The sequence below is a fragment of the Antechinus flavipes genome, chromosome 3 (genome assembly GCF_016432865.1).
Source record: "Antechinus flavipes isolate AdamAnt ecotype Samford, QLD, Australia chromosome 3, AdamAnt_v2, whole genome shotgun sequence".
Classification (NCBI taxonomy): Eukaryota; Metazoa; Chordata; class Mammalia; order Dasyuromorphia; family Dasyuridae; genus Antechinus; species Antechinus flavipes.
Window position 1 is genome coordinate 415765614 of NC_067400.1, and position 25054 is coordinate 415790667.

General features: G+C 35.0%; 1 protein-coding gene across 1 annotated transcript in view; it reads left to right on the forward strand.

The window, feature by feature from the left end:
- Window positions 1–404: 404 nt before the first annotated feature.
- The window catches only part of ATF2 (activating transcription factor 2), a 118647-nt gene continuing 93997 nt past the window's right edge, over window positions 405–25054 (forward strand). Inside the window, exons 1-2 of the mRNA XM_051986171.1 lie at window positions 405–540; window positions 20575–20648. Coding sequence (XP_051842131.1) covers window positions 20617–20648 — 32 coding nt within the window. The 5' untranslated portion in view covers window positions 405–540; window positions 20575–20616. The remainder of the gene's footprint in view (window positions 541–20574; window positions 20649–25054) is intronic.

Genomic DNA, 25054 nt, shown 5'->3' on the forward strand with positions numbered 1-25054 from the left:
CCACCTGGAGGACCTCAGCTGGCCACTCTACCGAACTCCACGGCGGTGTACTGCCTTACGTTCTTCTTGCCAATCTTAATCTGCCGCACTGTTTTTAACCAGAGAAAATTCTCCATTTTCTTCCTTTTCCTTCCTTCTTCCCGCCCTTTCATGTTCTTCGACCAATCACAGGAGCTTTGACAGTCTCGTTTTCTGCCTCCTTTACTCCATTCTCCTCCTCTTCCTTTAATTCCACTCCAACGCTTTTGCTGCCCCACCCTCTCGGGACCACGTGACCAGAAATTGGTCCTGCGGAAGGAAGGGGAGGGAAAGAGAACGTGGGAGGGGAGATGTAAGAGGGAGGGCGCAAGGAAGGGGCGGAGGGAAGTGTTGTCAGTAAGATCTCGCGAGATTGGACGGAAGCCTGTGGGAGCCCGTGGCCTTTAAAGTGCGGTACAGCCCTTTCCTCCGGGGGTAGTTTGTAAACAGCTGTGGGTACCGGAGCTCGTGGTCACGGCCCCCGCATTCGGGGGTGGCGCGCGAGCCAGGGGAGCGGGGAAGGTGAGTGATGGTGGGGATTAGGGTGTCGGACGGGAGCAGGCGGGGGGCACCGAGGAAAGAAGGCGCTAACATGGCGACGTCGCTCGCTACAATCCCCACCCCCCACCATCCACTCCTTCTCGGCTCGGGTCCCTGTTCCCTCGGGCTGCTATGGCAGTTCCGCCCCCGCTGAGGCCTGGGTGGCGCCTGCCCTGCGGCCTTTCGAGGACTGGACCGTTAGGTAGGTGGTTTACCCGGTTCCGGCTCTTCCCCGCTCGCGCGCTTTCTTGAGCTCAGAATAACTGCATCTGCTCTCCTCCCCCACGGCCACAGCCTCTCCCGGCTTTGGGGAGGCCTCTTGGGGGCCGTGTCCTCGGCTGGAAAGGTGGGCGTGACCCTAGGGTGGGGGTCCCTTGCAGTTTACCTTCCTCTCTGGTCAGGAGCAGGAGCACCTCTCCATACCCCCATCCCTCTATATCAGCTGCTGTATTGGGGCGATGGAAGCTTCAGCAGCGGCATGGAAAAGATGGGCACCTGGGCTCTCTCACTTCTCTGACCTGGGTCATGGGCATCCTCGTTACCAATTGCACTACTGCTTATAGTATAATGGCTTCGTGTAGGGTTGGCCTTTTCTCTTTTTCTTTTCCCTCTTCTTATGTGAACACAGATTGAATCAGATTTTCCCTATCAGTGACCTCCAATGGTGTACAGCAAAGTCTTTGTCAAGGAACAATCTGTGCTTTTCGCCCTTTTTCTTTTTCCTTTAAAACCCTATGGCACCTGTGGGGCTACCTTTTTACTCTTGTGTTTTCTGTGCTCTCTCTGAAATTGGGAGGGACTTAGGGCAAGAGCAGAGATGGGGAACTCCATTTGTGGGTGTGTGCCTTCTTGTGTGCTCTTAAGGTCTGGTGTAAAATCCTCTTCTTAAGAGGATATTGGGGCCTTAGGGCAAATCCACTATGTAAATATAACAGGAACAGATTACCCTTGTTCTTATTGAAGCCAAACCTTTTATTGCTGAAGGAACATAGGTTCCAGAATTTTGTTAACCTTACTATGTAGGAGAGATAATTAAATGTCTGAATCCAAGGAATATTTTGGAAGCTATCTATATTTAACTTTAGAACATTTTATTTCTCATATTAGAACACATTACAACACACGTGTATACACATGTAACTACTCTCATCTGTTTTTGTAAAAATGAATTCATTTTAGTAAAAACTTATTTTAGAGGCCAAGAAATTTATGGAATTAGGATTTAAATACTAAGAAATTCAGGTCATTGGATTATATTATCATTCTATGTTTGTGACTTTGACCCAAAGAACTTATTAACACTAATACATAATCCTTTGAACAGTCTTAAAATGTGCTTAGAATGAACCATTTTTCTGATTTGAAGATGAAGTCCCAGAAATTCTGATCTACTAGTGCTGCTCTCCTACCCAATTATTTTTGTGTCTGTGTATCTTATTTTTACCCCAACAGAACATAAGCTCTTTGAGAACTTAAACTGGTTTTTGTTTCTATCCCCAACACTTGGCAAGTAGTAGGTACTTAATAAATGTTTATTGATTAATTCACTTTTAAGTTTTAAATAACTGATCTAAGTCACTAATTGATGAATTATAAGCATTTCCCAAGTGTTTATTGTTTTATGTTGTAGTTTATAAAAATGTTATTTTGCATTATTGGGATATTCTTGCCTTCTCTCTATTTCCAATACTTTACAGTAGATACTCAGAAAATATTTGGTTGAAGGATACATAAGGATTCTTCTTAAAAAACAAAACATGTAACTAAAGTGTGTGCATGTACACACATACTCACACTCACTTGACTGCTACTATTCATACCCTGCTTTGAAGAATAGGAAGAACAAGGTGATGGATGTTATTCTCAATATACTTCCTAGACTGTTGCAAAGAATCTGAGTTGGAAGGGTCCTCAGAATGCTTTATCCCATACCTGAACAAGAATCCTCTCTATGCTATCCCTATCAAGGGCATATTGATTCTTTTTGTCTGATGAACTTTCGCTACCTTCTTTCCTGAGGCCCATTTTCTTATGGCAGTGTTTGCAATAGGGAAGTTTTTTCTTAAATGAAGTCCAAATCTGCTCTCTTCTAGCCATTGCTTTTAGTTTTGTCCTAGCCAAAAAAGAACAAGGCCAATCCCTTTTCCACATGGTATCTCTTCAGACTACAGGTACTTGAAGACAATCCTATACCTCCCTAGGTCTTCTCCAAGTTAAATATTCCCATTTCCCTTAATTGAATCGTGTATGGCATGATCTGAAAGCTCTTCACAATCTAAGTTGCTTTTCTAGATATTCTTGAACCTATAACAAACATTCTTTCTAAAATGCAAGCACCTAGAAGTAAGCACTACTAAAGATATGGTCTAATGCACAGTATAGTTGAGTTATGACCATCATTATACTTTTGTTAACACAAATTAGTATCCTTTCACCTTTTCTATCACCCATACCAGTATGTTCCCTTAAACTGAACTTGCAGCTTCAAGGTCTCTTTCAGATGACATTTCTATTCCAAATAATTATGTTTTCCCCATGTTGAACTTGTGAAGTTACTGTTTTGAGCTCAAATAAGGCTTTTGCATTTATTTAATATATCTCCCCTGCCTGCCATCCACACAGTGATATAAATATCAAATGCAGAAGCTTATTTATCTTTATCTTTAAACCTCACATACTACTACAATTCTTATAATTTTTTAATTCATTATTGTTCATTTTGGAGAAAGATAACCTTAAAAGTTAAGAGTGTTTTCTAGAAGTCTTTCATAGCATTAGTTTAGTAGTTTGTTACACTTTAATATAAGGTGGAAAACAATTGTAAATTATAAAATTTACATTGTAAATGTATGAAATTGAGTATTCAGTGGATTAATTTTTGTGGGGATAGTAACAAAGTGCTTTGTTGGAAATAAGAGTGACAAGATCTGAGGCAGTAGTTCATTTAACTGAAGGTTCATTAATAAGTGAGATTTGTTGTTCTTAATATTTAGAACAGAAATGACTATTGAGAACATTTCACTTCATTTTCTCAGTTTCTTGTCAATAAGTCTTGAATTCTGAGAATATGATCTAATTTCAAGATAGTAATGAGAATAACTGACATTGATATAGTACTTTAAAATTTATAGATGGCTCATTAGTTTTTCAACAATGCTGTGATATTGGTACTTGGTGTTATTAGACAGATGCAGAAATCAAGATTGTGACTTGCTAAAAGTCAAAGTTAATAAAGGGGTCAATATTTGATCTTCCAAATTCCATGCCCAGAAGTAATGTATGCACTATGACATGCAGACTCTTAAATATTTTTAGGGAAGTAGTGAATAAACAAAAATAACAAATATTTAGAAGTCAAAAATATTTTGTAGAATAGTAATTAAATTTGAAAATACTTCAGTTCCATTAGGATCAGTATTTTTATAGATATGGGTACCACTTTATCACTGTAAATGGCAGATCTTCTCTATATGTACTTATATACATGTACAACTGTTTCTGTCAACTTCTTTCACTGTAGCTAATCTCAAAAGCATTTTAATATATAAAATACATTTTGCAGCTTTTCATTACTTCAGATCTTCGGACATGATTGACATTTTTATGTTTATTTAAAAGGAATTGAATCTGTTTCTGAAGATCTGATTATGCCACCAAAAACTTTTAGGTAACTAGAATAGTGCAGAGCCTTATATAATGAGGACTGGTTGAATGAAGTGGTTGGTTTGATCTACCATCAAACATTAAGTTCCTAATGTATGGTAGGCATTTATGCTGGGTGATGGGAATAGAAAGGAAAAAGTGAAACGGTTCTTGAACTCTAGGAAAAGAGGAGAAACACATAAGAGCTACATGAATGTTAAGTATTATCATGTTAAAGAGAATTTAGACTTGTCTTGATTGTCCCCAGCATCAGGAACAATGGATAGAAGTTTAAAAGGAGGCAGATTTTAGCTGTCTGTATAGGAAAACATGAAAAATTCTTAGAGCTATCAAAAAGTAGGATGAGGTGTCTTGAGAGCTACTAGATTCCTCATTGGAAACATTGAAGAAGCAGCTGGGTGACCACTTTTTAGGTATGTTGTAGAGGAAATTCGTTGTCTTTAATAAACTAATTAGACTTAATGGACTAGTCCATTTTTACTGGTTTGTCCTAATAGGATTTAGTAGACTAGGATCTTCTGTAACTCTAGGGTTCTTTGAATCTTTAACTATCATGCCATAAGATGCCATTTAAAAAATTATTAAATCGGGGCCGCTAGGTGACGCAATGGATAGAGCACTAGCCCTGAAATCAGGAGGACCTGAGTTCAAATATGGTCTTAAGACACTTGACATTTCTGGCTGTGTGACTTAATCCCAATTGCCTTAGCCAAAAAAAAATCGGAAGACCCTTTTCTACTGATAGTCTATGCCTGGCTTCAGTCTTCTGTTTGTAAGTTGTGTTTGGTTTGGGGACAGTATCTTCTTCCATTAAATTTTATATACAGTGTTTTCCCGATAATAAGACACTGTCTTATTATATTTTTTTTTTGGACCGAAAAACACCAGAGGGCTTATTTTCAGGGGAGGGCGTATTTTAATGAACATTGACAGCAATTTTAATAAACAGGTAAATGTGAACCAAAAAAAAGTACCTTTATTCAATAATGATCATGTCATCTTCAACAACATCGTCATAAGTGTCCATACCCTGAATTCTGTCCTGGATGTCTTGCGCCTCTATTTCCTTCAGAAGAAGTGGACCCAATCTGTCATATCCAGCAATATAGCTCTCTTTAAGTGAACATGTCTTGTCCAGGTAACCTGCTCGTAGTGCCTTGGCGACACAGCTGTCAGTAATTTTATCCCATGACTTCTTCACCCAAGTCACAACTTCTTGCAGATAGGGCTTCACAAAGTTTCCACGCTGATTTCTTTCCATTCTATTTTCAATGTAGTCATTGACTTCCATGCGCAAATGGTCCTTGAATGGCTTGTTTATTGCAATATCAAGGGTCTGGAGATAGGCAGTCATTCCTGCAGGAATCATTACTTGATCTATTCTTCTCTCTGCAAGGAAGTTCTTCATTTCTTTAGCGCGGTGAGTGCTGGCTGAGTTCTTCTTTTATCCTCCATCATGCCCCCTGAATTCTTCTTTTATCCTCCATCATGCCCCTTTTATCATTCATCATGCCCCCTCACTCCCACTTACATACCGGGTTTTTATGTTGTCCTGCCTCAGCTCTCCTCCATGGCACTGCTCTCAATGGCGCCAGCAAGCAAATCACTGGGGAAGAACAGAATGATGAGCTCACTGCTGCAGCTCTGATTGGATGCAGCTTGGAGTGCGGCGTGCGTTTCACCCGGGGTGGGGGGACATGGTACATACAGAGGGTATTGTAATGTGGCGTGTAGCGCAGGGGATCACCTTCACTACAGTACCAATCTCAACAGGGCTTATTTTCAGGGGAGGGCTTATTTTAGAGGAATCTTAGCAAGGGGAGGGCTTATTTTCGGGATAGGTCTTATTATCGGGGAAACACAGTAGTTGAAAAAGTCCTGTTATGGCACTACCTTAAATTTTCACCTAGTTTATTTTTTTTTTTTAATGAATTATGTAAAAGTAATGAAATCTATTAATTAAGCTTTTTTCCAACATTTGGAAGCAGAATGAGAATTGTGATGTTTTATTTTGTATTTATAGGAAAAGCAGATAAAGAACTAGTATTACATTTAAGAACTAGATTTAAGTCATGCCTTTTCCTGGGAAACTGCTTAACTTCTCAGTACTCAAATTTTCTCAGAATGTTTTAAAATATATAATACAAAAACATAATATTATAAAAGGGAAAAAATGATACTGATAAAAAAAATTAAGTTTTTTTTTAAAAAACGTTCACAGGTTAAGAACTCTAGCTTGAAGACTATGTTCCTGACTGATAAAGATCTATATTAACGTTTTTATACTGAGTTACTTATACTGATAAAATCAAAGGTCTACATACAAAAGGTGATTTTTATAAATTCCTGTTTAAGAAGTCCTTATATACCTTCATTCTGTGTATGATTTAAGTTTTCTATGACTGATTCTTTGATCTTTTGTCAGACAGTTTTATTTATTTCTATGATAGCAGATTAAATTTCTTTCATTTCATCTCCCTCTCACTACCAGAATGTATAGTCTTCCTCTACTACTTCTTAATCTTGAAGTTTTTTATTTCCAGCAGTCTTTTGTGTTTTCCCAATTATTATATTAAACTCCACACAGTTTTAAAGTATCTGCACATGACCAAAATTTAATGCCTAAAATTTCTAGTGATTAAAATCAATCCAGCATCTTCTTATACCTAGCTGACTTCCTAAATAAATATGGCATCAATAGTATCTTAAATATTACTTTTTTTTCTGTTCATTTATTAAACTCACAGATTTATGCTAGGCACAGAAATTGAAATGTGCAGTAAGTATTTGTTAAATGTCCTTTGTCATTTGTTTTCATCTCTAGCGCAGTATATGTTTCTTGAAGACTGATAACTTTAAAAAAAATTTTTTTAATTAATTTTTTTATTAAAACTTTTATTTACAAAACATGGGTAATTTTTTCAAAATTGACTCTTGCAAAAGTTTCTGTTCCAAATTTTTCCCTCCTTCCCCTCAACCCCTCCCCTAGATGGCAGATAGTCCAATACATGTTAAATATGTTAAAATATATGTTAACTTCAATATATGTATACATACTTATACAGTTATCTTCTTGCACAAGAAAACTCGGATCTAGAAAGAAAAAAAATCTGAGAAGGAAAAGAAAAAGCAAGCAAACATCAACAGAAAGTGTAAAAATGCTATATTTTGGTCCACGCTCAATTCCTACAGGCCTCTCTCTGGGTGTATATGACTTTCTTGATCACTGAACAATTGGAATGTTGAAGAGAACCATGTCCTTGATCATCATGTAGTCTTATTGTTGCTGTGTATAGTGATTTCCTGGTTCTACTCATTTCACTTAGCATCAGTTCATGTACATTTCTCTACGCCTCTCTGGAATCATCCTATTGGTTGTTTTAACAGAATAGTAATATTCCATAACATTCATATACCATAATTTATTCAGCCATTCTCCAGCTGATGGGCATCCATTCAGTTTCTAGTTTCTTGCCACACACAAAAAGGGCTGCCACAAACATTTTTGCACTTGTGGGTCCCGTTCCTCTTTTAAATCTCTTTGGGATATAAGACCACTAGAAACCCTGTTGGGTCAAAGGGTATGCACGGTTAGATAAATTTTTTGAGCATAGACTGGTAACTTTTAAACTAAACTTCTGAAAGTACCTTACACATTTCTTGGCAGTTAATTCATTTTCATAGATGAGGGAATAGTAGTTGTAATCTGGGAAATCCCCTGAAACAATTTTTTTTTTACTCTCATATGTACTGTGTAAGAAGGAATAGTTGTGAGGCAGTCAGAAGGTGCAGTGGGTAGAGCATCAGCCCTGAAGTCAGGAGGACCTGAGTTCAAATATGGTGTTGGACACTTAACACTGCCTAGCTGTGTGACTTTGGGCAAGTCACTTAACCCCAATTGCTTTAGCAAAAAAAAAAAAAAAAAAAAAAAGAATAGTTGTTAGAATGAATGTTCTATATAAGGAAATTTTATTTTAACTTCTGCTTAATATGTTTTCCTAGTCTGGAAATATTTACGTGATTAAAAAAAGATTTCATTTTGGTTCAGATTTGTCTGAGTTTTCCCTTCTATAAAATGAGGAAATCTAACTAGACAACATGTTAAATATTCTTGTTGCTTTAATATGTATTGTTTCATTTAATATATTTACATCAGTGTTTGTCTCATAACCCTATTATATTGCCTAAACATTATAATACCTAACACAGCTTTTATGTTGTATGGTCTCCAAGGTCCTTTTCAGCTTCTTTCGGATTCCTCTGATGAATAGCTTACTTCTGAAGCTTTGCCACTTTGGGAGTTTATACTTATCTTTCATGATTTTGACCTCAAATGATTAGAAATGAACCTTAGTATGTTAATCAGCAGGCACTTATTAAGCACCTACTATGTGCCAGGTGTTGTGCTCAGTGTTGGGCATATAAAGAAATACAAGACAGGCTCTGTTCTCAAGTTCACATGAAACAGCAAACAATAAGAAAACAATACTTTAGTTGTAGACAAGATAAATTTGCTTTATTAAACAAGTAAGGTACTAAAAGGACCAGGACTTAAAGAGTTTCTTGAAGGACCAAGCTGCATGAACTGACACTGTACTTTTTATCCATAAAAAGTATTTTGTTTGTACCTTCTAAATCCAATTCTCCCTGTGCAACAAGAGAGATAGGATGAACAAAATAGATAGGATGAACATTTTTATTTCAGAGTAAAATGAAAATAAAATTCTTATATATATGTTGGCATTTCTCCTTCTAAATGATAAGGGGCTCAGGAGAGGTGTCTTGCTAAGGTGGAATCTAAAGATAGGGTTTGAAAAAATCGAGAGAAACTTTGAGGCAGACATGAGGAAGGAAAGAATTTCAGGTACAGGGTACAGTCAATGAAAATGGGAGGTGGAGCATCTTGAGAAATAGTACAAGAAAAGCTAATCAGGTTATTATGAATCCTAACATGATTTCATAAGAGCCTTTTTTTCAAACATAATTTTATATTTTTTGATGCTACTATTTTAAGTTTCTTAAGTTCTACTGATATCTTTTAAGTTAATATATTTTCGTGTAATTAATCAGTGACTATTATCATGGTTTTTTAAAAAGTTTAGATTATATATCTTCCTAAAATTTTGCTCCACTCAAGCTCTATTCTGATTTTTCATTATCACCATGGTGGCAACCCTAAAACCTTTGAGTGGGTATGCTAGTAGCATATAAACTCTGATAAGTTTTACCAAGCTGGGAAGATTTTTTTTTTTTCTTAAGTGTCACTTGGCTAGACACTTTATTGTCATTTTACATTTTACAAATATTACAAAAACTGGATCACTAAATTTTAAACTCCTTGAGAGCAGGAACTCTCTTTTGCCCCTTTTTCTATCCCTCAGTGCTTAGCACAATGCCTAGCACTTAGTAATTATTTATTTATTTTATAATAACTTTTTATTGACAGAACCCATGCCAGGGTAATTTTTTTACAACATTATCCCTTGCACTTGGTTCTGTTCCGATTCCCCCCCCCCCCCCCCTTCTCCATCCCATCCCCTAGATGGCGAGCAGTCCTATATATGTTAAATATGTTGCGGTATATCCTAGATACAATATATGTTTGCATAACCGAACAGTTCTCTTGTTGCACAGGGAGAATTGGATTTAGAAGGTAAAAATATCCCGGGAAGAAAAACAAAAATGAAAGCAGTTTATATTCATTTCCCAGTGTTCTTTCTTTGGGTGTAGCTGCTTCTGTCCATCCTTGATCAATTGAAACTGAGTTAGGTCTCTTTGTCTAAGAAATCCACTTCCATCAGAAGACATCCTCATACAGTATCATTATTGAAGTGTATAATGATCTCCTGGTTCTGCTCATTTTACTTAGCATCAGTTCATGTAAGTCTCTCCAAGCCTCTCTGTATTCATCCTGCTAGTCATTTCTTACAGAACAATAATATTCCATAACATTCATGTACCACAATTTACCCAGCCATTCTCCAGTTGATGGGCATCCATTCATTTTCCAGCTTCTAGCCACTACAAACAGGACTGCCACAAACATTTTGGCACGTACAGGTCCCTTTCCCTTCTTTAGTATTTCTTTGGGATATAAGCCCAGAAGTAACACTGCTGGATCAAAGGGTATGCACAGTTTGATAACTTTTTGGGCATAATTCCAGATTGCTCTCCAGAATGGTTGGATTCGTTCACAAATCCACCAATAATGCATCAGTGTCAGCTGGGAAGATTTTTAAGGAGAGGCCTGCTTATGGCCAAGTTTGTCCAAAGGCCAACTTGGCTCATCATCTGCTTGACTGCAGGATGATGAATTTTTTGGACACAGTATTTCTTGAGAAGTGTCATTTTCCACATCAGTGAAAAGAGTATCTAATCGAATGAAATAGCTCCTTAAAATTTCAAAGGAAGTATATTTCTTTTGACCAGATTATAACTCTAGGAATATAATTTTTGTTGAAAGCAATATAAATGCCTCTTAATATGTCGAATGGAAATATTTGTGTGTACATGTCCAGACACAAATTTTTGTATATTTGTATATGTGCATAAATATATTTGTATCTATACACAATAGATGTATGGAAGAATGACTTGAAAAGTTTCTCTTCATATCCATAGCATCCAAGTAGGTTTATTTCATCAATTAAAATTTTGATTTAAAAGAAATATAGCAATTTATTCTTAGTCCTATGAAGATCCTTCTCTTATGCCTTGGGCATTTTAGGTTCTTTGCTATAACACAACTCTGGTGAGTGCCCTGAAAAACATTTGACTATGGGTCTGTAGTTTTATCCAAAAGACCAGTCTCTTTTAAATATGGGTCTTATTACCAGAAATTTGGTCCATAGTTGCATCATGGCAATTCATGAAAACTGTTTTAAGGGGTAGAGTGTTGTAATATGTTTTCTTGGAAGCAGCCATAACTGAAATCACTGATATTTTAAAATAACCTATTGTCAAAAATAATTATTGGGCTAGATATAGTGTTTTACTCAGACTGGATCAGATTTATACTTTTATTTATACCTGTAATAAAGGGATCCACCCCTATATTCCTACTTTGCACATATTGAAATTAAGATAATTTTCTTTCTCATAAAAGAAAAGAGATAATTGGTAGTATTGCCATATTGGTGATACAATTAAAATCTACTCTTTAAAAATTCTGCAAAAAATTGGCATTTCTGTTTTCTTCCATCTTTGTACATACCCCCACAGCCACACCTGTAAGAAGTTTTTTAATAGTAGTACTACTCAGAATGAGTCCAGATTTTTTTTTTTTTTTTGGGGGGGGGGGGATGGGGAGGATTGATTTCCTCACAGCAATCTTTCCTTCCTCCCCAATAATTAAACTTTGAATATACTCTAAAGAATGATTTGGATGTTTTTCTAACTTAGAAATCAAATTTATGAACTGTCTTAAATGTATTATTCAGACTATCAGTAAGTCAAAGGAAAATGAGTCTTAGATATCAAAGTTGAGCCAAATATTTAATTCTTAGCTCTTCATTCCAACTGTCAATGCTATTCTGAATAGAAAAGTAAATCAAATAAAAGGAAATTTTAAAATCTGAGTCCAGTGTTTCTCTGTTAAGCAGTTTGAAGAGCTTGTTATTCCAAGGGTTTCTTGGATTTCTAAATTTGTTTATTATAATTTCTCTTAATTGATAACTTCTAATTCTACAACTAGTATAGGTTTATAATATCATTCTGTCTTCTCATTTACTCTCTTTTCTATAACTTTTTTGTGCTATTCCTTTTTATTTGGGATATTCCATATCAACATTGCCCTTGTTTTATATGCTTTAACTCTTAATTTAATTCTTAATTTTCCAACTCTTAATTCTTAATTATCAGGATGAGTTTCTAACTTGAAAGTGTCTCATTTCAAAACAGATTGCCAAGGATTTCAAGAAATGTACCTAGCAAAAATGGCACGTCCCATAGTTAAAAACAGAAATTGGCAAATACAAAGCACATTCAAAGCTCTACTAGCTAACTGTAAATCTTGCCCCATTTTAGCTGGGGTTTTAACAAAACAATGTAAAGCATGACTCTTTACTAACGATTTTCAGGATCAGAGATTTCTAGATGAGTACTAAGGCAACTCAGGAAGCACCAGTTTGAAAAGGGGTGTTTCTAATAGGATTAGTAAATTTGTCCTGGAGTCCTTATGTTGATCTAGTTGACTACTGCCAATTTTTTAATGAACCTAGTGATTTATTTGTAGTCTAAAGCTTCTTTATATTATCTTTTTAAAATACAATCTTTTCAAGAATTCTCCTTTAGAAGATTGCCCCCTCTTGGTATCATTTTTAATAAAGCTATCAAGATAATTTTGCTGAAGTTGGCCACCCTTGGGAAGTTTGCAAACTGGTTTTCTCTATATTGATTCTTACTATTTTGTGAAGTGATAGTCTTCATAATTTACTATCATTTTTCTTTATATAATTTTTATACCCATTTAGGCCAGTATTTTCTTTAAAATTTTTTTTTTATAATTTCTTTTTCAAAGGACAGGTAAGGATAGTTTTCAACATTCAGCCTTGCAAAATGTTGTTTCATATATTTCTCCATCCCTCTCTACTTCCTCCCTCCCTTAGATAGCAAGTAATCCTATATAAGTTAAGCATGTGCAATTCTTATAAATATATTTCATATTTATCATGCTGCATAAGAAAAATCAGATCAAAAAGGGTTGGGGGGGGACAAGCAAACAACAAAAAATGTGAAAATACTGTTATCCACATTTAGTCCCTGTAGTCCTCTCTGGGTGCATAGTTCTCTTCATCACAAGTCTTTTGGAATTGTAGACCAGTATTTTCTGACTAAGGTAGGTTTTTGGTTCTTCTGATCAGCAGTTGATTAATGTTAGTTAAATTATTGAGTGAAGTTATTTATAGTGTCCTTTTGAAACATCATCCATATTCCATTTTAATTAATAAGTTGATTAGGTTATATTAAATGGAGCTTTTAAAATTTGTCATATCTCTGTTGAAGTATATAATGCTCTCTTAGTTCTGCTCATTTCACTTAGCATTATTTCATATAAGTCTCGCCAGTCCTCTCTGTATTCATCCTGCTGGTCATTTCTTACAGAACAATAATATTCCATAACGTTCATATACCACAGTTTACTCAACCATTCTCCAATTGATGGGCATCCATTCATTTTCCAGCTTCTAGCCACTACAAACAGGGCTGCCACAAACATTTTGGCACATACAGGTCCCTTTCCCTTCTTTAGTATCTCTTTGGGGTGTAAGCCCAGTAGAAACACTGCTGGGATCAAAGGGTATGCACAGTTTGACAACTTTTTGAGCATAGTTCCAAATTGCTCTCCAGAATGGCTGGATGTGTTCACAATTCCACCAACAATGTATCAGTGTCCCTGTTTTCCCACATCCCCTCCAACATTCCGCATTATCTTTCCCTCTCATTCTAGCCAATCTGACAGGTGTGCAGTGGTATCTCAGAGTTGTCTTAATTTACAACGGTACTGTATGAGGATGTATTCTGATGGAAGTGGATTTCTTTGACAAAGAGATTTAACTCGGTTTCAATTGATCAAGGATGGACAGAAGCAGCTACACCCAAAAAAAGAACACTGGGTAATGAATATAAACTGTTTGCATTTTTGTTTTTTTTCCCGGGTTATTTATACCTTCTGAATCCAATTCTCCCTGTGCAACAAGAGAACTGTTCAGTTCTGCACACATATATTGTATCTAGGATATACTGTAATCTATTTAACAGGTATAGGACTGCTTGCCATCTCGGGGAGGGGGTGGAGGGAAGGAGGGGGAAAATCAGAACAGAAGTGAGTGCAAGGGATAGTGTTGTAAAAAATTACCCTGGCATGGATTCTGTCAATAAAAAGTTTTTTTTTTTTTTTTTTAAATATGTCTTGGGGAACCAACAAAGTTTAGGAAGGAAGGTTTCATTTATAAAATATATTATGCTTTGTATTCAATGGCTATGAAATACTTTTTATAAACAATATGCTTAGAACTTTAAAACATTTCTGCTATACAGATGCTGGTGATGAAGATGATGGTGATGATAATACATCTGTTAATATACTCTGTGAAATATTTCATCTCATGAGTCTGTTTATGAGAGTAACTAGCTTCATGACACAAAATGTTCTAAACTGGCACTTAAGAAAATAAAGGAGATATAGAGGAAGGCAGGTTTTGCCAATGGGTGGGGTCTCAGAGCTAATATTAACTAGGCTAATTTGTAAATTTGCACACCTTTAGACAACAAATAGTCTTTATCCTGACCTCTATTTAAAGATGCAGATCTGAAGGATTAAAGTTGTTGACTCTCTGAAAAAAAAAATTGTCATATATCATTTGTTTTTTTCTTTCAGCTTTGAATTTTGATCTCTAACAAATTGGTGATCTGAGTCTTTACAAACAGCGGTAATTATTAATTAGCAAGTCATTTTCTATTCCCATATCCAGTCGGTTTTATTTTTTGTAATTTGATATTCACTACACTCAAACCTTCAGATTTTTTAAAAAAAGAAATTTAATCATGTATAGACATAAGGCTTATATAATCTTTTGATCTTTTTCATTCCTTATGCTTTTGAACCATATTTTCCAACATTTTTGGTCCCATTCTGCCCAATCTATCCTTTTTTCTAGACACAGTATTGGAATCTATTGCAGTTTTTCCTGAATTCCAAGTAGTTTTTCTAAATTTTCAATCCTCTATAACTGTTGCCTCAGTTGTCATCACTTAAGTTAACACTTGTGTTCATGGTAGCATTTTTTTTTTTTAACGACAATAATAAAAATAGCATAGCATTTTAAGGTTTGCAATGTTCACATGATCTCTAAAAGATCAGACCCTAAATTACAGGAAGTTACGAAGTGACTCACAGGAAGCAGACAACATTGGTGACCATTGGTTAAGGAGGGTTACTTCTTTTTAGTCTATCCAATGAAAAGGCTTGAGTGTTTTGTTATTTAAACATGGGAAGCTGGGATGTGTGTGTGTCTGGGCCTCTCCCTGCAGGGACTAAATAAATGCTTTCTCTTTGTACCTGAAGATTTCTCTGATTAGTTAATTTAGCCCTCATCCTACACAAGAATGTAACATTCTTGTATTCTAACATACCTCTTAATGTGAAGAAACAAATTGCAAGCAATTGAATATTGGATTATGGCACATTCTAAAGTCTTTTTTAAAACCTGTTATTAAAAATAGATTGAGTCCATTCAGAAATAAAACAAGAACTTATGTCTATTAAGTCCATTTGGATGACTTTTCATTTTCAATTAAAAAAATAGTTTCTTAAAGTATGTGAGATTCACAAAGTAAACTTTGTAACTTTGTGAATTCACAGTGGAGTTTTCTATAGTAAAATATTTACCTATGAAAACTATTTTGTATGTACATATACACACATCCACATATGACAACCTAGCAGATACCTATGGAAATTGCAGATTTCAGAGGGCATCATGTAAAAGGAAAAAGGAATCTCTAGACATGCTGATATAACCAGGCGATCTGGGGAGTCACAGAGAAGACTATTCATGGTCAGGAGACCTACTCATATTACAGATTAAGAACTATAAGGAACTTCAATTGTCATTTGGTCCAGTTTCCCATTTATCTGATCAGGTGAGAAAATTAAGGCACAAAGAAGTCATTTGCCAGAGATCACACAAGTAGTAAATGGAAATAAAAGGGGGGTTCAAGTCTAGGTCATCTTTCTCTGGTACTCTGTCCACTGGGCCATGCTGCCTTTCTCCAACATTGCCACAAACTTTTCTTGATATCAGTTATAGTTTTCAATTGGTGATTTTCAGTTCCCTTTACAAAATTCCTAAAGTTCCTTTTGACTGTACAGTTCTGTGATCTTATGTTAACTCAGAGAACAGAATAAGATTTCTAGACAGTAGACCTCATGCTTCATCAGAATCATTTTAGTTCATGTAAGTGAAAATTTAACCAATTTTATTTCAAAATACACCTCTAATCCTCTTTTTAAAAAATATCAAAATGGAACCTTGTGCTTTAAAGTTTTCTTAGTCATATAAATATAGAATTGATTTTTCCTGCATCTGTAACTTCAAGTAAATGTATTAGACAACAAAGTACAACTTTTAAAAGTATAATTTTTAAACTTAAGTTTTAGCAATACAATTTTATAAGTAAAAATATAGAAAAATTCTACTGCTAGGCATGTGTTCCAATGAGGTCAATGACAAAAATACTTATGTATACACCAAAATATTTGTAGCAGTGATTTTTATAGTAGCAAAGAACTAGAAATAAAATAGATAACATTCAGTTTGGGGAAAGTTGGGGAAATGTTTGGGAAATAAGCAAGTAGTGGAACAAGAGTATAGTGAAATGTTGCTGTGCTATTAAAAATGATAACTGAAAAATGACTAAGAAAAGGGAAACAAAGGAAAGACATGAACTGATATAAAGTGAATTAAGCTGAACCAAATTAAAATATAATCTATTATACATCAACAATGACAACAGAAATGGAAGGAACAATAATAACACATCTGGTATGTAATGGGCACTATGTAAATGTTAGCTATTAATAATAAAAGTTTATAAAGCATTTTACAGATGGTAGTTCATTTGATCCTCACAGCAGCCCTTGAAGTGCTTGCTGTTATTTTGATTTCCCACCTGAAAGATTAAAGTGACTTGTCCAGAATCACCCAGCTAGTAAGTATCTGAGGCAGGATTTAAGACCAGGTTTTCTTGACTTCAGGCTTAATGTTATCCACTGCATCACTTATCTGCCACAACAATTGAAATTTAATGCTTTGAAGTTATAATGACCAAGGTGACCCATCCCTTCTCCCTCCCCCCCCAAAAAGATAGAAAGTTGCCTCTCATGGTTATGGAGCTATACGTATATTGTCAACCTTTGCTGTGTTGATTTTGCTAAACTCTTTGTTTAGCTTCTTGAAAGGGGTTATTGGAAAGTTTAGATGATGTGAAAAAGATATCAAAAAATTTATGTGGGAGGGAAAGCTGCTTTACAGGAATGTTGTACCTTACAGGAGTTTTGAAATCCCTTATTTTGGGACTGAAATATCTCAGAGAGAAAGGATTCAATTTAAGATCTGGATTTTAACTGTGTAGGTATTTTCCCCATACACACATAGTAATTCTAATGGCAAGATAATGATTGATGTGTCTGCTCTGCCACCTACTTTGAAGTATCTTTCTCCCTCATCACTATTGCCCTGTTCTGCCTTGTTCTTAAATCTTAGTTAAAGTCATTTTTGTTAAAGTATGTACAGCAGGGAGGTAATGAAACAAAAGTATACTTTTTGTAAAAATTGTATTTATGTAATGGCAGTTTAGCTGTTGGATACCTTCTGGACTCCAAAATTCTTAGGTTCTGGACAGTGGGAGGAAATACTTAATTTTTATTGTTCTTTAGAGTTTTTCTTGCTCATTCATTTCTCAGTTTTGTCCGACTCTTTGTTATCCCATTTAGGGTTTTCTTAGCAAAGATACTGGAGTGGTTTGCCATTTCCTTCTACAGCTCATTTTACAGATGAGGAAACTGAGGCAAACAGGATTAAGTGACTTGACCAGAGAGTCACACAGCTAGTAAGTATCTAAGGCTGGGTTTGAATTGAGGAAGTGGAGCCTTCCTGACTCCTGAGCCAGCACTCTATCCATTGTACCACTAAGTTGCCCCTGTTATGTATTCTACTTAAAAACAGTGTTTTACAAATTCCATTTTCCTTGGAAAAAGGGCTTTTGTTCATTTTATAAATATTTTATTTTTCCCTTTAAAATTTTTTTTAATAATGAATGATTTTTTAAGATATCAGATAACCTATTTTCATAATCTTTGTACTTGATTGAAAGCTAATTAGGGCAGAGGATGAGACTCTCAAATTGCTAAGTACCTGCATGACAGTTGTGGTTTTATCTATAAAATGAGATGGTTGAACTATATGATTTTCTAAAGTCCTTTCCACTTCTAGATCCTATGATCCTGACATATAATGACCACATAAAAACTTTTTGTTACTGTTATTCAGCCAACTGCATTATGCAGTTATGCTCCCATAACAGCCTTATGTATGGGTTACCCTCATGATAATCAGGTAGTTTTCATCTTCTCATGTTGTAATAGTTTTTTAAAATGAGTTTTAATTCATTTAATGTGAGATTTTGCTATAGACAAGTCCCCTCACAACCCTATTAAGTTATATAAGTATTATGTCTTTGACAAATGATAAAACTTAGAAGTGAAGTATTTTCTTTAATACCGTAGTTAATGGTATCATTAACATTTGAACCTTGTTTTGTTTTGCTTTCAAAGTTAGTGGCTTACTGTTAAGACATAGAGTAAGAAAAATTTTTGTCTCTAAAGAATCTTAAAAACATAAATTGTTCATGATCTTTTATGATTTTGTACAAATACATATTAAAATGTTAGGTTAAATCAAAGGTTGGCAGTGTTTTGTGACAGATAATTAAATAAGAGAACCAAGTTTTTGACCCTGGTTTGGTTTGACCCTGGTTATGGCAGAAAGGAAAAATGTTAGCATCCACAACTGGATAGAGCATTTGGGATTGATTTTTCTTGTCAAAAATTCCTCCTTTTTCCAATCTCTTATATTCTGCCAGTCATCCATTCAGACTCTTCTAATATGCATCTAGTCCATGGAGCCCTATTTGAATAATCTGTCATGTATATAGTTGTACTAATTACTTTAATCCATTAATAGATAAACCACCATATTTCTGAAAATATAAGCAGATAAAAGTGAAATAAAGAATCATACTACAGTGGAAAGAGCACTGATTTCAACATTGGAATCTGAGTTTAAATTCTGATTTTGTCACTTCTCTAAATACCTCGAAATCACTTAATCTTTTTAGGTCTCAGTTTTTCCTCATCTGCAAAATGAAGGAATTGAAGGCCTATAATCTTTTTTTTTTTTTAAATTTTATAATAACTTTTTATTGACAGAACCCATGCCAGGGTAATTTTTTTTACAATATTATCCCTTGCACTCGGTTCTATTCTGATTTTTCCCCTCCCTCCCTCCACCCCCTCCCCTAGATGGCAAGCAGTCCTATATATGTTAAATATGTTGCGGTATATCCTAGATACAATATATGTTTGCAGAACTGAACAGTTCTCTTGTTGCACAGGGAGAATTGAATTCAGAAGGCAAAACCCGGAAGAAAAACAAAAATGCAAATAGTTTGCATTCATTTCCCAGTGTTCTTTCTTTGGGTGTAGCTGCTTCTGTCCATCATTTATCAATTGAAACTGAGTTAGGTCTCTTTGTCTAAGAAATCCACTTCCATCAGAATACATCCTCATACAGTATCATTGTTGAAGTGTATAATGATCTCCTGGTTCTGCTCATTTCACTTAGCATCAGTTCATGTAAGTCTCTCCAAGCTTCTCTGTATTCATCCTGCTGGTCATTTCTTGCAGAACAATAATATTCCATAACATTCATATACCACAATTTACCCAGCCATTCTCCAGTTGATGGGCATCCATTCATTTTCCAGTTTCTAGCCACTACAAACAGGGCTGCCACCAACATTTTGGCACATACAGGTCCCTTTCCTTTTTTTAGTATTTCTTTGGGATATAAGCCCAGAAGTAACACTGCTGGATCAAAGGGTATGCACAGTTTGATAACTTTTTGGGCATAATCCCAGATTGCTCTCTAGAATGGTTAGATTCGTTCACAACTCCACCAACAATGCATCAGTGTCTCAGTTTTCCCGCATCCTCTCCAACCTTCATCATTATTTTTTCCTGTCATCTTAGCCAATATGACAGATGTGTAGTGGTATCTCAGAGTTGTCTTAATTTGCATTTCTCTGATCAATAGTGATTTGGAACATTCTTTCATATGAGTGGTAATAGTTTCAATTTCATCATCTAAAAATTGTCTGTTCATTTGAAGGCCTATAATCTTGAGAAATAGCTAAAGGAGATTTAATTTTCCTTTTCTTGCAAGAGAATTTTCATCTAAAAACCTAACTGCTTCTCAGTTTATCTAGCCCATTTTACTGCTCTGTCAGAAATCTGCTTTTGTTCACCCATAGATTCTCCAGAGCAACCTATTTTTCATACTAGGTAGTCATAAGTGATATGTTTCTGACTGAAACTGAAAGACTGAAAATCCTCAATGATGTAAATACTGGCATTATTGGCAGGGTAAATGAATTGCTTGTTTTGTAGGAATTTTGGTAGAAATAATGTAGTTGTCAACCATATTTCTTGGTTGTTTCATGTATTTATAGTTTGTTCCTTAGTGTTTCCGTCTATTTTTTTTTTTAACATTGCAAAACCATTTTGTTTTTCAGTATCCTTGCCATGAAAAGTGGATGCGATAAGTTGTTTGCCTTATGAAATTCGAGTTACACGTGAATTCTGCCAGGTATATATTTAGTACTGTTAAGTAAATTTTATTTAAAATATTGAAGATGCATTACAATGTGCAGAAACTTTCTTTTCTTTTTATTTTTTTATGAACACATTTGGTTTTAAGTGGTGTTAGAAAATTCACATGATTTAGTCTGGAATTCTTCCAACATTTATGTTTAAAGCTATCATTATAAATTCATTCAGTTCACAAACATGTTTTAAAATGTGTGTATTGCTAATTTTTAGTTTGAATTAAATAATTTCTGGAAGATAGTAACTAATAGATAAGACTGCTATATTTCTTAAAATGTAAGCAGATATAAGTGAAGTATGGTACAATGGAAAGAATATTTTTTGCCTTGCATTTTCATCCTTTTGAAAACTAATTCCTTATAGAGAAAAAATGTTTTAAAGTTCGATTAGTATATCTTTAAAATCTGTCCCACATACCTCTGAATTTCTCCAAATTTATATTTTAAATAGCATACTTTTTCTTTGATTTTGCTATTTTAGTTGTTATATACTTACCTAAGACATCTAGGAATGAATATTTGAACTTCCCACTTACTTGTCAGTAAGAATGAAGAATCAATATAAAGTTTATTGGAAAAAAAACATAAAATGTTTATAGGTTTTCTTTTCTTTTTTGTATGTACTGGTTTATCTCTAGTGTTACAGAGACATTTTTAAAGACCTAAAAAGGTTCAGTAAAATATTCTTGATAAAAGTATTCTATGTGAGTGAGTAGTAGAATTTAAATAGTGGGGAAGGGGCCTTTAATTATATAGTTAAGGCATGAAACATCATAGATGTGTACTTAAAAAGGAATCTGAGGATTTAAGATTCATTTTTGTTAGTTCAGTTATTATTCAGTCATGCCTGACTCTTCATGATCCCATTTGGGGTTTTCTTGGCAAAGATACTAGAATGATTTGCCATTTTCTTTGTAGCTCATTTTACAGAAGAATAGCTGAGGCAAACAGGGTTAAGTGATTTGCTTGGGGTCACATTGTCTGAGGCTAAATTTGAACGAGGGGGCTTCTTGACTCCAGGCCTAATAGTCTTATCTGCTATGACATGCTTAAAATTCAATTTAGAAGCTACTATCTATCCTCCCTGACGCAGCCATCCTGTATATTATTGTTATACCTTGAATGTATTGAGTATGGGATGGATTTAATAGATGGAAGATTGCAATACGTTCCCTTACTTAGACCTTGTATTCATTTACACATCCAGAAAAGTGGGCTAGTAGTACTAACAATCTATATGCAAGAAAAGGTAGAGGAAACCTCATGTCAATTCTCAATCTGCTGCTAATTATGTTTGTGACCTTGAATAGGATATTTATCTCTTTTATATTTCAGTGATTTCATCTGTACAAAGAAAAGTTAGACTAAATCTTTAAAATTTTGTGAAATGCTAGGCAGAAAGGAAAATAAAAACTAGAAATTCAATCTGAAAAGAAAATGAAAACTGGAAATTCAATTTGACAACTATTTGTTAAAAGTTATGTGAAATATACTATGAAAAGATACAAGAAACCTTGATTGGATTTTATGAGGTAGAAAACCATTTAGAGGCTTTAAAATTTAAATGTTAAGACAGAAGGCTCTAATCTATATTTTCAATATTTCTGTTTTCATTTTAAAAATGAAGCATCTAACAAATTATTTTAAAATAAGGAATTGTGTTAAGGACCATGCCTAAGTGAAAGGGCAGGTCAGTTCTCCAAAAGCCCTCCACAGCTATGAATTATAACACTCCTGAAGGAATTGCAAGTCAGCCTTTACTGACTCAGATATTGCTTATGGATTGGGAATGAAATAAATTGGAGGCAAGAGAGAAGAGGAGAGAGGTCAGAGAATGCAACTGCCTCTCAGTCTCTTTGTATCATTAACATCTTCTCACATGAAGGGATCTATTCTGCTGATCAAAATTAGATCCCCAGCAGCCACTAGTGTGTGGCTCCCATAACAAATGGCGCCCAAACAAGGACAGAAAAAGCACAAGACACAAAGAAACAGCAGTGCTCAAGAGCTGTTCATGAGTAGGACCCTCCCAGGAGAGTTTCTTCGGTAACCCATGGAGAAGGAAAGGGAGAATAAGACTTTTTTCAGTCAGTTATTAAAATGGGCCAACACATGAAAGGGCCAAGCTAGGAGACTGATGAGAGACTTATGAAAAATGTCTGTTTTGATTATAGTCTGCTTCTCCATTTGTCAGAAAGTTTACCTCCATGACAGCTCATAAGACTGCTATAGCGTCTCACCCTGCAACCATCCAGAGGAATAGGACAGAAAAGACTTCGATAGTGCTCTTTGCATTCTTTAGTGTGTTGACTCAGATAACAGCTGCTTCACAGTATGGACAATTTTACTAACTATGCTGTTGTGGGGTATAATATGTGTTCCCATAAAACAAAAAAAATGAGAATATAAATGTAATACGCTTTCTTGAGCCCCACATTGGGTGCCATTTGTTAGGGGAGCAACCTGCTAGTGGCTGCTGGGGATCTAATTCTGACCAGTACATGTGAGAGGATGGTAGATATAAGGAGACTGAGAGTTGCATTCTTTGACCTCTCCTCTTCTTTCTTGCCTCCAGTTTATTTCATTCCCAATCCACAAGCAGTATCTGCGTCAGTAAAGGCCGGTTTGCAACTCCTTCAAGTGTGTTACAATCTATAGCTGTGGGAGCTTCTGAGAATTGACCTGTCTTTTCACACTTGGACATAGTGCTTAACAGAAATAGTGGCAAAGCATACAACTTAATGAATCTGCCAACAGCTATACAGTTCTGTGAAGCATACATTTTGATGATAACATATTGTTGTATTTTGCAAATATAGATTGCCTTTCTCCTGTAAAACACCTGGCTCCACTAGAATTTTGTGAAAATGGGAATGGACGAGCCTTGAGTGATCATTTGATTTTATTTTAGTCAGAGCCATAACCCAGCCATAAAAAAGAATCATTTATTTTGAAAGCTCTCCAGAGAAGGAAGTTTCAAAATCTCAGTAATTCTAGTATTTGACATGTTCATAAGCATCTTCCTTTTTTGTGTAACTCAGGTCTTTTCTAATTCATCTTGTAACATAACTATATATTAAAATTTTAGCTCTCAAGTGAAGATTAGTATTGATCCTATGGTTTCTGCTTTTTTGAAAGAATATTAATCATGTATTTGAAGTCCTATCTTCATTTGACACTTTTCTTTTAATTCTGTTTAGCTTCTCTTCACGTTATCAATATTGTTATTAATAAATTCTCAGAACTTTAGACATTTTCTAACCAAGTTATAATACAGAAGTGTTGTAGAATAAAGAAATATGAAGAGAAATGAAAAAAAAAAAAAAAAGAGTTCTTTAGTGGTTATGTCCCAGGCATTGTGCTAAGTGCTGGGTAAACAGTTATAAAAAGAAACTGACTTCCTGCTCTCAGAAAATGTATATATGTTATTTCTCACATTAGAAAATAAATTTGCTGAAACTGAGAACTGAGTCTGGATAGTGAACAAAAGAGATAGTTTTGGTCTAGGGAGTCATAGAAATGACATACCTTTCCATAAGTGATGGTATTGTTGTTTTGATTTATATACCTAGAGGAAAAAAATGAAAATGGAGGTGAAAGCAGGCAAATGATAAGGTAAATTGGATAGCCTAATGGGATATGAAAGCAAATTAGAGGCTAAATTAATGGGCACAGCTAATAGATATGCTATGCTAGTTTATATTCCAAGTTACCAGTTAATTTGGTTGATTAGAGTGAGAGCCTCAGAAAGGCTCAAAATTCACTCAAAAAGGAGTGAATTAACTTCCTGAGAGATTGAGAAAATGAAAGTAATTTGTAGGTTTGTTACTGTATTTTACTATATATTATTTTTATATAATGTAGTTTTTGTTACTATTTTTCCAAATCAATTGTTTCCCTATTTTATTTGAGTGGTTTTAATGGTATATTTTAATTGAATGATTTTTTTCTCTATGATAATCAAGTAAAAACAAGGTCTTCCTAACTGTGTTTGGAGAATATGTTCTTCATCAAGTTGGTCCTGACAGGTTTTTGTCATAAAACAAGTTTTCTCTGCAGTTCTTTCTCTATGTAGACTATATGTAGCTACAGGTAATCTTGTTCATGAACTTGGTACCCTTCTTTCCTCTTACCCCCTTCCCCCACTTAAGTCAGAATCCCACTTCAGACTTTGCTTGAGCCCTAGTGATATATAGCTCAAAATCTCAGATCTCATCTGGTAACAAGATAGCCTTTAATATCCCTCTCACTTTTTTATTGTGCAGCCAGATACATTTTTTTCAAAGATTTACTTTATCTTTTCCTTCTACCAGAACCTCTCTTTAATTTTCATCAGTGAATATTGGTCTCATTTAGGAACTGAGCGAATTAAAATTTGCAGTTGTAT